The sequence below is a fragment of the Atractosteus spatula genome, chromosome 6 (assembly GCF_055471065.1).
Source record: "Atractosteus spatula isolate fAtrSpa1 chromosome 6, fAtrSpa1.hap1, whole genome shotgun sequence".
NCBI classification, from domain to species: Eukaryota; Metazoa; Chordata; class Actinopteri; order Semionotiformes; family Lepisosteidae; genus Atractosteus; species Atractosteus spatula.
In genome coordinates, this window is record NC_142711.1 from 35,165,273 (window position 1) to 35,178,407 (window position 13,135).

The 13,135-nt window shown below is 35.1% G+C and overlaps 1 protein-coding gene across 2 annotated transcripts; it reads left to right on the top strand.

Moving 5' to 3' along the window:
* Positions 1–304: 304 nt before the first annotated feature.
* LOC148832822 (uncharacterized) lies at positions 305–12,729 on the top strand. Of its 2 annotated transcripts, none has more exons than XM_088919091.1 (12): positions 305–429; positions 1,497–1,814; positions 2,714–3,028; positions 3,549–3,582; positions 4,750–4,859; positions 5,772–5,830; positions 6,666–6,734; positions 7,348–7,425; positions 8,221–8,298; positions 9,944–10,021; positions 11,195–11,275; positions 11,836–12,729. In XM_088919091.1, the coding sequence occupies exons 1-11, from the start codon at positions 396–398 to the stop codon at positions 11,267–11,269; spliced, it is 1,248 nt and encodes a 415-aa protein (XP_088775217.1). In that variant the 5' UTR covers positions 305–395; the 3' UTR covers positions 11,270–11,275; positions 11,836–12,729. The 2 variants fall into 2 exon arrangements, with proteins under 2 accessions (XP_088775217.1, XP_088775216.1); XM_088919090.1 differs by having other exon boundaries at positions 11,195–11,269.
* The last annotated feature ends 406 nt before the right edge of the window (positions 12,730–13,135 follow it).

A 13,135-nucleotide genomic window follows, 5' to 3' on the forward strand; every position in this document is an offset into this window, starting at 1 on the left:
TCCTAAAAAGATAAAGAAACATTTTTAAAAGTGTCCAGCAGTTACATAAGTAGAATTGTTGCACAAGAAAATGAGCTCTGCCCAGCATTGTGCTGCAGTTGTGTTTTTTAATTTTTCTCTTAAAAAGGTCTTAAGCAAATGTCACAATGTGTCATTATTAAAAAAACATGTAGCCGAGTCTACCACACCAACAGCCTCCTCTTCAGAGCATAAATCGTAGGTGTATTTTAATTGTGTTGCCTTACCTCTTGACAGGAAACGAAAGCAGAGCCGATATACAGATCCTAATCAGCTTGTGGGAAAGACACAGAAAGCAGACAGCTGTAGAAAATCATTAAGCTGTGATATGATTCTGATTCACCCTTCATTCGGTAGGAAGTATGAATATTTAACTAATGAAGCTCCTTGCGTTCTTGACTGCACTCCCAGGTAAGTACTGCATGAAACACAGTCACAGTGTGTGTGTACTTGTACCTTAACCGGACTGAAACTGCTTGTTAATCTTCTTCTGATCTACATCATAGTAAAGAGATGAAAACGTAAAATACAATAATAGCACTTTATGGCAAAATAAAGCAGATTCTTGGACAAAGGTGTGAAAACTTTCTTATGTAAACATTTATTTATGAAATTGCTAATTATTGTATGCATAACCAGTTTATATTGGCATTATTTTATATTTTTTATGTTCATGGAGTGTTTTGTTCTGTTTTTTTAACAATATAACAGGAGGCAATACTAGTCAAACAGAATACTTTATTTAAACTTTGAAAATTAAAATAATTTCATGGGTGGTCATTCAAATAAAGAACAAAGACAGTTCAAACAAATTAGAATTAGAAATTCTTTGTTTGCTTGTGGTAGTGGAGTGCTTGTGGAAGAATACCAAAAATAGATTAACAGATGCACATGAAAACAGAAAAGAGAACTTAGTTCATATACAGTACACACATAGTTTTTGTCTTTAAAAAGAAATTGTAAAATGTCATCCAGGAGGGGCTCATGTGTTTATGTACAGGGGCTGGGGTGAGTCCTTACATTTTACCTTTACAATCTCAGATTTCTTTATCATTCCTATCCAATATTCAATAAAACTGCGGCTAATGCAGTTGCCTGTAGTGTTTCATTTACTGTTTTCCAAAACAAAATCAAACAATAACTAACAAAAACACCTGCAATTAAGTTACAGGAAGGACACCAAAACCCCTAAAAGGCCATATTAGTGCAAATGAATCTTTTTTATTATTGATGACAAGTGGTAGGTAATTTAATGATTTAAACAAGCTACAGTATTTGGGTTTTGAGGGTACACTCGGAAAAAAGTAACTCCTTTCCACTTGACCAAATTAAGGTTGCCTGGGATTGATGATCAGATCCATACGCAGGTGAGACGATTCAGTTTAGTTTTACATAAGATGGGTTTTCAAAACGTAATTGATTTCTTTCTGAACATTTTCTGTGTGTAAAGATTTTATCTCTGATTTTTATATGTGCAGGAGTGTTCAGCTGGTTACAACTCACTGGCCTGAAGGGAGGATCTCTCAGTATCCCCTGCATCTATGATATGAAGTACAGAAACCATGTGAAATACTGGTGCAGGGGGCCGAGCTGGATTTTCTGCTCAATTTTAAAGAAAAGCATAACTCAACAAAGAGACACTGACTCATTATTAATTTCAGACAACAAAAGCCAACATGTGTTCACTGTGACTATGAGGGGGCTGAAGATGGATGATGAAGACTGGTACTGGTGTGCTATAGAAATACAGAATGCAGGAGATGATGGGTATGCCCTTAAACTCACCATAACAGATGGTAAGAGTAGACCAGCACTGCTTGCTCTGAATACACTATTGCTTAATATCAAGTCACAAAGCGAAGAGTTGGTGTTAAGCAAAAAGTGGGGAGTGCTTTGTTGCTGTAGTATTTTTACAGACAGGTGAATTAAACCACTTTAAAGAAAGGGATAGAAGCAACTAAAAATGTATTTAATTGTTGTGCTCAGTTGCTAAATGCATTCCAGCATCCAAATATATTCATTATGTGTCATTTCTGAATAGGTCCTTTCTTTCTCACATATTCCTTATATAGTAAAACAAAAGGTGGTTTTCTGCTTACAGTTAAAGTATAAATGGAACCCATCAAAACAGCATCAGAGTAAAGCATGGGGCCACCTCTCTCCTCCAAGTGCCTTTGCAATAAGCTTTGCAAAAAAGAAAAGAAGCTGTTTTTTATGAATCTCCTGAACAGTTTTTGAGGAATTCAGTAAAAGTTGGAATCCCTTTTGACAGAAAATCCTGTTTCTGCTGCAATGTGTTCAGTTGCTTCAAGAAAGTGCAAGGTGGTGTTTAAAAATAACAAAAGCTGTATTCTGCTTTGTCTGGAGATCATTGAATATCATCATTTTCCCTTTGTAACTCCAGACTGATTGTTCTTGTGGTCATGTGTAGTCCTGGATACCCGTATCTAAATATGCTTCTATAAAAAAATTGCTGTTTTCAAAATATTTTTATTTAATGAAGACTTAATTTTGAATAACAACACTAATAGTAGCAATAATTAAAGTGCTGAATAAAATAACTTTTCTTTACATGTGTTCAGGGTTGATGGATGATGATAAACTCTGATGACATTGATAAAGAGGGGATTGTGTGAAAAAGACATGGCACAGGTGTCTGTTACAGTCGTTAACAATTTCTACTACATGTTCTCAGGTTCCTTTGGATTCTTTATGCAAAATAATCGCCTGACAGGCTTAGCAGAGAGACAGCTAGATGTTCCATGTGAATATGACCCTGCTCTCCAAAGCTATGAGAAAATGTGGTGTAAAGGTGTGGAAGTGAGAAGCTGCAAGGTGCTGAGAGGTGAAAGCACTGATACATCCAGCAGAGTATCAACTACGGACAACAGAACACATAGAGTATTCACTGTGACTCTGAGAAGACTGAGCCCAGAAGACGAGGGCTGGTACTGGTGCACCACAGAGAAGAAAGAGTATAAGATCCCTCTCCACCTGACAGTGCGGGAAGGTAAGACGAGCCTTTGCCTCACTTGAATCACTGTTTCTTAATCACTTCACTGTTCTTCACATTGGGCCATCAGGACTGCGTGACACTTTGGGGCAAAGGTCAGCATCCTGTCTTTGTGAGGTCATATAAGTGATTTAATGTGATTCCAGTACAATAAACGTAAATGCAATACTGTGCTTAATCAAGCCTTGCTTTGAGAATATTAAATATAGAACTGCATTCCTACAACAGGGACAGGATTGCCCTGGATACTGACAAAAGGTCCTGTATGTTTTACGTATTAATCATCTATATATATGAAATATATTCACAGTATGTAGATGTGTAAATAAGTGAAACATAAAACTTGTGATTAGGATATATTGAAATAATATGTAATTTATTACTTATTATTTGTTTTTGAGAAAATAAGTAGTTATTGTATGCAATATATTAATATAAAAAGTAAATAAATCAAATTGTTCTGCAAAGCAGCTAAACTAGAGGATATTCAAGTTAATACATCTTCATATTTTTGTAGGTTTAAGAACAACAGTAATTCCACCACCTGCCAGGTATTCACCTTCATTATGTTTTAGTGCTGTGTTTTATACTTAAAAGGGATACATTGTGTGATTGGCCAGTTTGGAGTTTTGATCCTAATATTGTTTGATCAATTATTTAAAACTCTATGCAGAATTACCTTGCTTATACAAATTTAAAATACTACAGAATGTTACAAGTAAAACAGTACTATAAATGATGGAGAGCAGATAAATGAATCTGCTAGTTGGGAAGGCTCCTACATTCTCCTAAATGGATCCCTCCTGGTGCACATTAGTTCTACATTACTAATAGTTAGGGAAAACAAGTACCAAAAATAACCAAATACCTCAGTTCATGCTGGAGAACAGCCAGTGGATTATATATGAGTCAGAGAGAAAATGCCTAGCACAGTGGAAATAGGAAGAAATAGAAACTATGTTATAATTAATCAGATTGTGTGGTCTTAAGAAGCACAACTGGTGTAAATCAATTTTGAAGAGTTGCTATGTGATTAAAAATAAAACCAGAAGTTTCAAGTCAGGGGAGCACTAATAATTTATTTTTAGAGGTAGTAAACAGTAAAATTTAAAACCAAAATATATATATATAAAAAGCTAAAATTAACAAGAATTAGAAGAGGTGATGCAGCCAGGAGAAAGTCTGGCTGGTGACATGTATAGTATGTGTAATAGTAAAAATTTGGAAATCACCGTCTTTCCCCCTCACAGGACATGAAGTTAATGATTTTTGTTCAAAGAAGTACCTTAAAATAATTTATAAAATAAAATAGTCAAAACTATGATGTACAATAGATCACTCATCTGATTGTGCTTCACCTGTCAAAACATTGCAAGCTGTTTTGGAGAGATCTGTGCAGGAAATGTATTGAGGTAATCTTAATTTAAGTCTGACATACAGTACTAGAATTAATCAGGAACTTTTATAAATTGTATTTTAGTATAGATGAAGTGATGAAGCTTGCAATAAACAAATTGGAAGACAATGTCAGATACATTTGAACTGTCCTTCAAGCTGTTATTTGATGAAAACAATACTCACACAAGTTCAATAACTCATATTTTAACTTTTTGTTTCTTTTGGTGAGGAAAATGGATGTCAATACAGTACATCTGTATAGTTTTTAGCCTTGAAAGGCCTTGAAATTGATTATGTCTGTTCTTTGTGTTGCCTTCCAGTCTGCCAGACATTCCTCACCGCCATCACATCTGTGTTGTGATGTTTTGTGCACTTTCCTTGCTTATTCTAGGCCTTTTCATTGCTTGGAAGTTCCTTTGGAAACAAAATGGTAATTCTAACAGAATAAATACATTCTTTTCTTGACTCTCAGGTTTTGCAGAGAAACCCTAGAATTTTAACTATTTAATTATTATTTATTTTAGATGTCATCCCATCTTGAAAATCATACCAAAATGACACCAATTATGTGAAAAGTTCAAATTCTCTTTTCCTGCTAATGTCTCTAATGTCAGGCTATGTGAACAGTGTTGGTCTCTGACATGAAGTGATTATCTCATGAATCCTTTGAAACAGTGCACCTACAGTATTCCACCTTTTTAATATATACAGTACATACTAAACCTAGCAATTCATATCAGGAATGGGCAATGTTGGTGAGAGCAAAAGGCACTAATAATCTGTTTACAATAGTGGCATAGGACTCAAATACACAGTATAGATACTAACATAGAAAATGAATAAACTATCAATACTCACTTAGGGCACAAATACACACTATAGATACTCCCATACACATGATCAATACTGACATATTGGTTCAACCAGCACTTAAATTACTCAATTGACCTTGCTACATCACATACTACCTACTTCCTGTAACTCACTTGCATTATTAAGGATTTCAGAGAACAAAATTTGTAGAATCAAAAACTTTTGTTTACCCTACTGTAAACTATGCAAATCATTCACTGCCAAAGTAGCTGTGTCCTAAAGTAATTGTTTTAATTCTTGCTTTTCAAACTGAAAAGCAGTTTAAAATGTTTTAACACTTTAACAATTCAAAAATTTCCTACAATTTTAACAATTTTCCTGAAAAAATAAAAATGAAATGCAAACATAATTTGAAACAAATGTATTTTTGCAGCTAGTGGGTTAAATGTTTACACAAATACAGTACTTTGAAGTTATCACAAAGAAAATACTGTAATACTGTACATTTTTAAAATGATTTTGTTTTCAGGTGGAGGTGATACTTTGTCTACTGAAGCAGATGGGATCCAATTACAAGATAATGCATCTGTATGTGACCTACATGACCAGTATTAATGACTTATGATCCAGTATATAGTATGTTGCAAACTTGTTTAATGAAAAGATGACACAAAGCTGTCTAAATGACACTTGACATCTAGTTAAAGTGTGTAAACCATTCACAATCTAAACAGATGGTAATCATGTAACGAAATCCAAATTGTCTTCAAAGCTAAATCAATTGGGGATTGCTGAAGCCATACAAACTTACATTTTATTTAGAAAAACACTTAAAAAAACACTGTGAATTCTTAGAGGTGAAAAATTGTTGATACTTGATTGCCAAATTGTAAAGTCATGGGACTTTATCTGGTGACAGAAGAGGAATGGATTTAAGAATAGATAGGAGAGAAATTATTTATATTTTTTTTAATTCTGATCAGTTCATTAGAACACATAGTCCCCCACACTTGTTTTAAATTTATTCTCTGAATATATGTTACCTAATTATATTACCTAACCACGTGAATCTCTAGCCTAACGGATGATTTAACCTGAACTGAAAAAAAATAATGACCATATCATTTGTCATGCATGAACTAGTACATGGTGTAAAATGTTATCCTTGAGCACCATATAAAATTCATAAGGTGGACTTTTTAAAAGTGCCTGAGATCTGAAAAAAAAAAGACAATGAAGAGGCATTTTGAAAAAACCTATTAGAAACCTATTTAAGTGTCTTAGGGCACAAGATGAACTTCAAAAACCTTCACACTGTCAATGAATGAAACATGAAAAACCCCTAATTCCTTTATGCTTCATTAATTTTTTTGTTATAATAAACAATCAAGGATGGTGATCTTAAATCTACTGTTTCCTACAGCATTTCACTGATGATCTCTATGTGACAATGAAGTGCAAGTGGAATGAACACTCTGAGGAAAAAAATAAGGTGCTCAACATTCTCCTTGTTTTCATCAAGTATTGTAAAGAAGACTGAACCTGTAGGTAATTTTAAACTGTGAGAAATTATACTCACAGCTGTGAATGTGAAATCTTCACATGTAACCTGTGGTGGTAACTAAAAGATTTAAACCTGACCATTGAAGAAAAGAGCGAACAAGGTTGGTGTTAAACATGACGTTGCTTCATGTTCACTCTAGGCTTTGACATGATGTCAGTGATTTGATGCCCTTTTAAATTGAAAATCATCAGAGTGAAAGATCAGAATGAAAAATTTATTTAGTAAAATGTAATAATTTATTTAAGACCATAGATGCCAAAGTACAGTATACCACAGTCCTTTCTCAACTTCTTTTAAGGAACAACATTAAAAAATAAGTGTTTTCTTCACCATAGTCTCTCCATTTGTTGTTGGTTACTTCTGATGTTTTGGTCTCTAATTTGTTACATTCCATCTTTTATACTGACCAAACAGCTTCCCTTAATCCTCTTTCTACTTTAGCAATCAAAATACTGTTTTATAGTGCTGAGTTGTTTATCCAACTCATTTTGTTACATTTACACATTTTTTTCTTTCAAAATCGAGTGTCACTCTCTTCCAGCAAGGTGAATCAGAGGAAGAGGATGTCTATACATCAATGTCAAATCCAAAGAACAGCCAGCAGAAGGAAATCTACACGGTAACCTTTGACCTCTGCTAGCATTGCTCAATTACTATGCTTAAACTGATCATAAGAAATTAGCTTCTCCTACGGAAAAATGCATTGGTGATTGAAGGTGGAGAGAAATATTACCCAAAATAATAAAATAAATCAAATATTTTGAAGTTTGTAGAACATTATTTATCTGAAATACAAAACTTTTTTTTATTTGATGCCGCTGTATTTCACTAACATACTGTATTTTGGCCTCAGGAAGAGGTTATACTATAGGTGAGAGATGGGCAGCCCTGGTCCAGGCATGTTGTGTTTGTTTCTTGTTTTGCTTTTTTCTCAGACCTTAATGATGTAATTAAACCAATTGAATGGCTACGAAGGTCAATCAACTGTGTTATTAATCAAGAACTAATAAAAAAGAGCCTATAAACTTGCAGGATACAGGCATACTGGCTTTCATACCCCTGTTATTTTAGATACCATTTTATTGCAAAACCATGAAAAATTAAGACTGAGAATTGTTAATCTGTTAATTCGTGTATTAATCTGTTTAAATTCTATGTACTGTAACAAGTGTCCTTACTATAACTAGTTATCCTCATTGCTTGATTATATCAAGTACCCACCAGAATGTGTTTGGACTGTGGTCAATAATGGAGTTTTTGGACTCTGCTCAACAACGATTAATGAAACAGATGAAATAAGGTTTATGTGCAACTGATAAATCCTCCCCACTTTATTTTGCTGGTTTGCCTGATCAGTGTACTTAAAATCTTATTTTCCCATATACTGTATAATTCTCTCTTTTATATTGACAAGAAGTCCAGTCGCAATGCTACATGTAGCTACGCTACAGTGACCTTGAAGAAGAAAACTCCACTTTCATCAAAGAATTTGGTAAAAAAAACACAGACTTTTGTTTAATTCCATTTAATTTCCATTCTGTGTATATCACATATGGATGTTACTTAAGAGTAAAAGATTAGTATATTCCAACTGAGATTATTGGTTTTTTAAAGTTACTTTAGAATATGTAAGGGTTAATTCCATGCTGAAAAACAGAAAGAAGAAACACAACATTTTGGCAATTGAGCCTTCAAGTATCGGGACTTCTTTACACCTGAAACATTGTGTTTCTACATTAGAATATGTTCAAATAATGTGTCTGAAAAGTATCATTTTAAATAACTAACTTGCCTTTAAGTTTATTTTTTCAATTACATTCTAGACACTTCTTTTCACTACCTCACTAGAAGGATTCTTTTTAGTGGTTTGGTATCTTGACACAGCAAGGTTTTCCATTGGTAAAGGCTGTCTTGAAACTAGGGCTGTGTGAATTAAGGTAGTGCATTTTCTAAGCATATTTACATGTCCCTGTGAATAGGAATAAAAACATTATATCAAAGAGAGATTTACAAATCAAAGCTCCGTGTATTCTTTTACAAAACCCAACATATCCAAATCTACAAGAACCTTGCATGATTATTGGTGCCAAAAATCTCAGGGACTACTGCTACATTACAAGACCTTGACCTGCACAGCCCAGACAAGACATAGCCAGTTGTGTGCCTTAGTGACTGCTCAGTTTTGAAGCTTGCTTCAGCCTAAGCACTTCTGCTGGACTGTGTCTGGTCTCTTTGGTTTTGACTCGCTTGCTCCAAGCTTTCTCCTGGATTTGACCCACTCTTGGTTTTGAATATGCTTCTACCTAGTGTATCAGTGAGTTTTGAATGGACTCTGAATCACTCCTACCTGTGTGTCCCTTGCTGGCTTATCCTGCCACAGGATCCTACTCAACCATTACACTTACTCATTCTGTCATTTGTTATATGCACAAATTTGACTAAAAATCTAGTCAGTTGTAGTGAAACCATGGTCTTAGCTCAGTGTTTTGAGCTCTACAGTGGTATTTTTGGGGATTCTTTTAGGGGGAGCTGGACAGACTCTTTCTTAGGATGAGGCTGCCATTATTCTCAGCCAGACAAGCTGTGCCAAATGCTGTATTCTCTGCATGTGTCTCTCTTGCATTTATTATTCAACTGAACTGTTGATATGGAATTATAACATTATAAGTTAAAATAGAAATCTGGGGGAGAGTTTGGATCCTTATATTGCACTTTTGTTTGCCTGTGTATATACTGTAAACCTTGCACCCGGGACCTCTCTTTTGTACCCCTCCTGCCACCCCATCTACATCCCTGCAGCAACTTCCTGGTTGATTCCTCACATCTGAGGTGGTGACTTGGCAGCCTCATCCTTACTGTAAGGTTGCCAATTCCTTCAGCCAGATGAGCTATGCCAAACATACTCTGCTTATGTTGTTTCTCTATCGCAATTATTAGGATGCCACCAAACTACTGAAATGTAGGAAATTTATAAAGTTTTGATCTGTTTATTTTTTTACTGACCAAACAGCTTCCCTTAATCCTCTTTCTAATTTATCAATCAAAATACTGTTTTATAGTGCTGAGTTGTTTATCCCACTCATTTTGTTACATGTATTTTGTTATTTCTTTCAAAATTGAGTGCCACTCTCTTCTAGCATGGTGAATCAGAAGAAGAAGATATCTATACATCAATGTCAAATCCAAAGAACAGCCAGCAGCAGGAAATCAACATGGTAAGCTTTGACCTCTGCTGGCATTGCTGATAATCAGCTATAGCAAAATACACTGGATGATTGAAGATGGAGGAAAAATAACATAAAATAATAAAATAAATAATTGGTTTGAAGATTGTAGAATATTATTTGAAGAACTTTCTCTTATTTGAAGTGTATTTTGTCTAGCCAGAATACAGTATTATGGCCTCAGGAAAAGATTATACTACAGTCAAAGATGGGAAGGCCTGGTCAAGGAATGTTGTGTTTGTTTCTTGTTTTCCTTTCTTCTCCAACCTTAATGATGTAATTACACATTTAGCCAAACTAGATGGCTCAAAAGCTCTATGATTCAAATCAAGTGCTAATTAAAGGAATCTCTAAACCTGTGGACCCTGGCAATAGGCTTGCTAACCTCTGTTACTGGGGCTGTTGATACCATTTTTTAATTGTGACCCCATGAATAGTTCACACACTGAGATTTGTTACTGTAAGTTCTTCACAATGAGTGGCCTAACTATAAATGTTAGCCTCATTGCTTGTTTGTATCTTTTGTACAGTTCAGATGTAATCTAACTATGCTCAAGTGCAGCTTTCATTTACATTGTGCTCTTAAATATTGTCACATAAAGTAATGTCTATAGGGAACATTATATCAGAGATATTTACAAATCAAAGTTCTACAAACTGCAAAAAAATCTAACAATCCAAATCTACAATAACTTTCTGTTTAATGCATCTCACTGAATGTATTACATAATCAGAAACCTATGCACCCTGGATGGAAAACCAACCCATTGCAGAGCACACACACAGTGCCTTTGGACTGTGGGAAGAAACCAGAGCACCCAGATGAAACCCATGTGAACACAGGGAGAATATACAGTATATACTCCACGGACATAGCACCCCAGGAATTGAACCCAGGGACTTAGTCCTAACCGCTGTGACACCATACTTCCCAGACTACAAATATAATCTATAAAAAACGAATGAGCTTCTTTATTGAATAACTTTCCACCCCTCCAAAAAACCTTCTCAGACAGAGGCATGATTTAGTTCTAGCTGCTGCTTTTATTTTTTCACTTTGTTTTATACCAGTTATATTGTGTGTCTGACTCCTCTCCTCCTCCAGCTTTTGGTTATAATCGCTACACCAAGGACAATTTTCTCACTCTTTATTCTCCCTTTAAGAGCTCAGATCCTGTCATGGCAATCTATGGAAAAGTGAAAAACAAGGGGAAATGTCCACCACTGTTGCAAGATTAGGTAAAGGTTAGCTTGTGTTTATTTTAATTGAGCCATCCTCACAATTCATACACAGAGAACAGATCTCCAGTACCAGACACTAGTAGGTATTTTCAAGAAACCTCGGGGAGTTCATTGCATTCTTCTCAGGAGAGACATCCTTAAACATCAAACAAATAATAATTAATCATTTGAAACTGTAGTTTATCCAGTGTTGAAAAATACACAACTGAAAATGCTTTCTTAGCAATCAATGTCTTCTTCCACCTGCTAGTTTTAATACATTGACTTAAAATAAATAATTATTATGATGATGGAAGGATTTGCTTTTTCCTGAAGCAATTTAGAGTGAAGACTTGCTCAAGAGTACAACAGAAGTGACCCACAGAATTGATTCCGCAATCTCCAAGCATAGAGACAACAGCTTTAACATTGTCTCCTTTAAAAATGTTCTTTAGCAATGCAAAACACAGAAATAACTATTTTATATACACATGCTCTCCCACTTTCTTTTCTAATTTTGTTTTGTTGAGAGGTTTTCTTCCATTTTCTGTGACGTTTTCAAAACGCAACTGTCTCATTTTCAGGCCTCTGTTAACAATACCTGACCTACACCGATGTTAGAAATAAACACAGCTGCATCGAGAGTTTAAGAAGAAGTGTCCAGGACAACTCTTACCAATGCACACCTTGCTGTCAGATTCTGCTGTCCAATTCTCAAACATCAAACAGGACCCTGAGCTTAATCTGACTGAAATGAAGAGCAGTTATATCTTTCAGTTGTGTGAATCAGAAGCCCATTTATTTCTTCATGTAGTATTGATTTTTGTAAATACCTATTCCGAAAGAAAATAGTTATGAGTATTATAGTTACTTGATTCAGCAAGAGACACCATACATGTCCATGTCCTATGTTTCACAATGTCTTCTTTCTCAAGAGTCCCAGCAGTAACAAAATGTACATGCAATGAGCATAAGTTGTCAATGCACTGTATATTTTCCATCAAGAATAGTTTCGGCCATTATCCAGGACTGATTGTGTTCTAATTTCTAGTAACCCAGTGATGCCCATTTCACTTCCTGCATGGCCTGAAAGTATAAAAAATGTGCATTAAAGGAATTAATGACTAAAGCAATATATTGTCTGGAATAAAGTATTTGGTTTTCCCTTCCAAATTCAGAACTTCATTCGCATATTACATGCATTTTCTTGTGTTACACTTACCAGCAGCAATGGCATCTCATATCCTCAACTTAAACCTTCAAGTCATTACTTGAAAGCCAAAGATGTGCTTGGGTCTTATCAGAAAGCTCTGTTTTTTATAAATGAAAAGACCTCCACTATTAGTTTATGTTATTTTGGTTCTCATTATGGTTATTTAAGTTCCGAAAGAGATTTTCTAAAAAGAAATGTTGTCATAATATGGTAATGTGATTTGGAGGCATGCTGACGAGTCTTTTCTAGGAAGGTAATTTGTAACAGAGGCTATTTAACCCATAGGAACAAGTAATAGGTTTATTCCATGCTGAAAAAAAGAAGAAAGAGAACACAACGTTTCGGCCGTGGAGCCTTCTTCAGGTGTGTGACTTCTTCTTCAGGACACACCTGAAGAAGGCTCCACGGCCGAAAAGTTGTGTTCTCTTTCTTCTTTTTTTCAGCATGGAATAAACCTATTACTTGTTCCTTTGCAGCCTACGCATGCTGACGGAGCTACCCACCTGAACTATTTAACCCATATACAGGTACAGTAGCTCTCTAATGGCTAATGTTCTGATTTTATGAAATTGTCATTTCAAAGAAGCAATGATATGAGATTCAGCATCATGACTGGGTATATTGTTCTGGACTCCTACAACTCTAAATGCCTCCTGTTCACAGTTTTGAAA

What these genes read in the sequence shown, in the direction of transcription:
- LOC148832822 (XM_088919091.1), top strand. Translation starts at nt 396, where the DNA reads ATGAAGCTCCTTGCGTTCTTGACTGCACTCCCAG. An exon ending in TAAACTCACCATAACAGATG is followed by an intron (nt 1,815 to 2,713) that starts GTAAGAGTAGAC and finishes ACATGTTCTCAG; the next exon opens with GTTCCTTTGGATTCTTTATG. An exon ending in GTAATTCCACCACCTGCCAG is followed by an intron (nt 3,583 to 4,749) that starts GTATTCACCTTC and finishes GTTGCCTTCCAG; the next exon opens with TCTGCCAGACATTCCTCACC.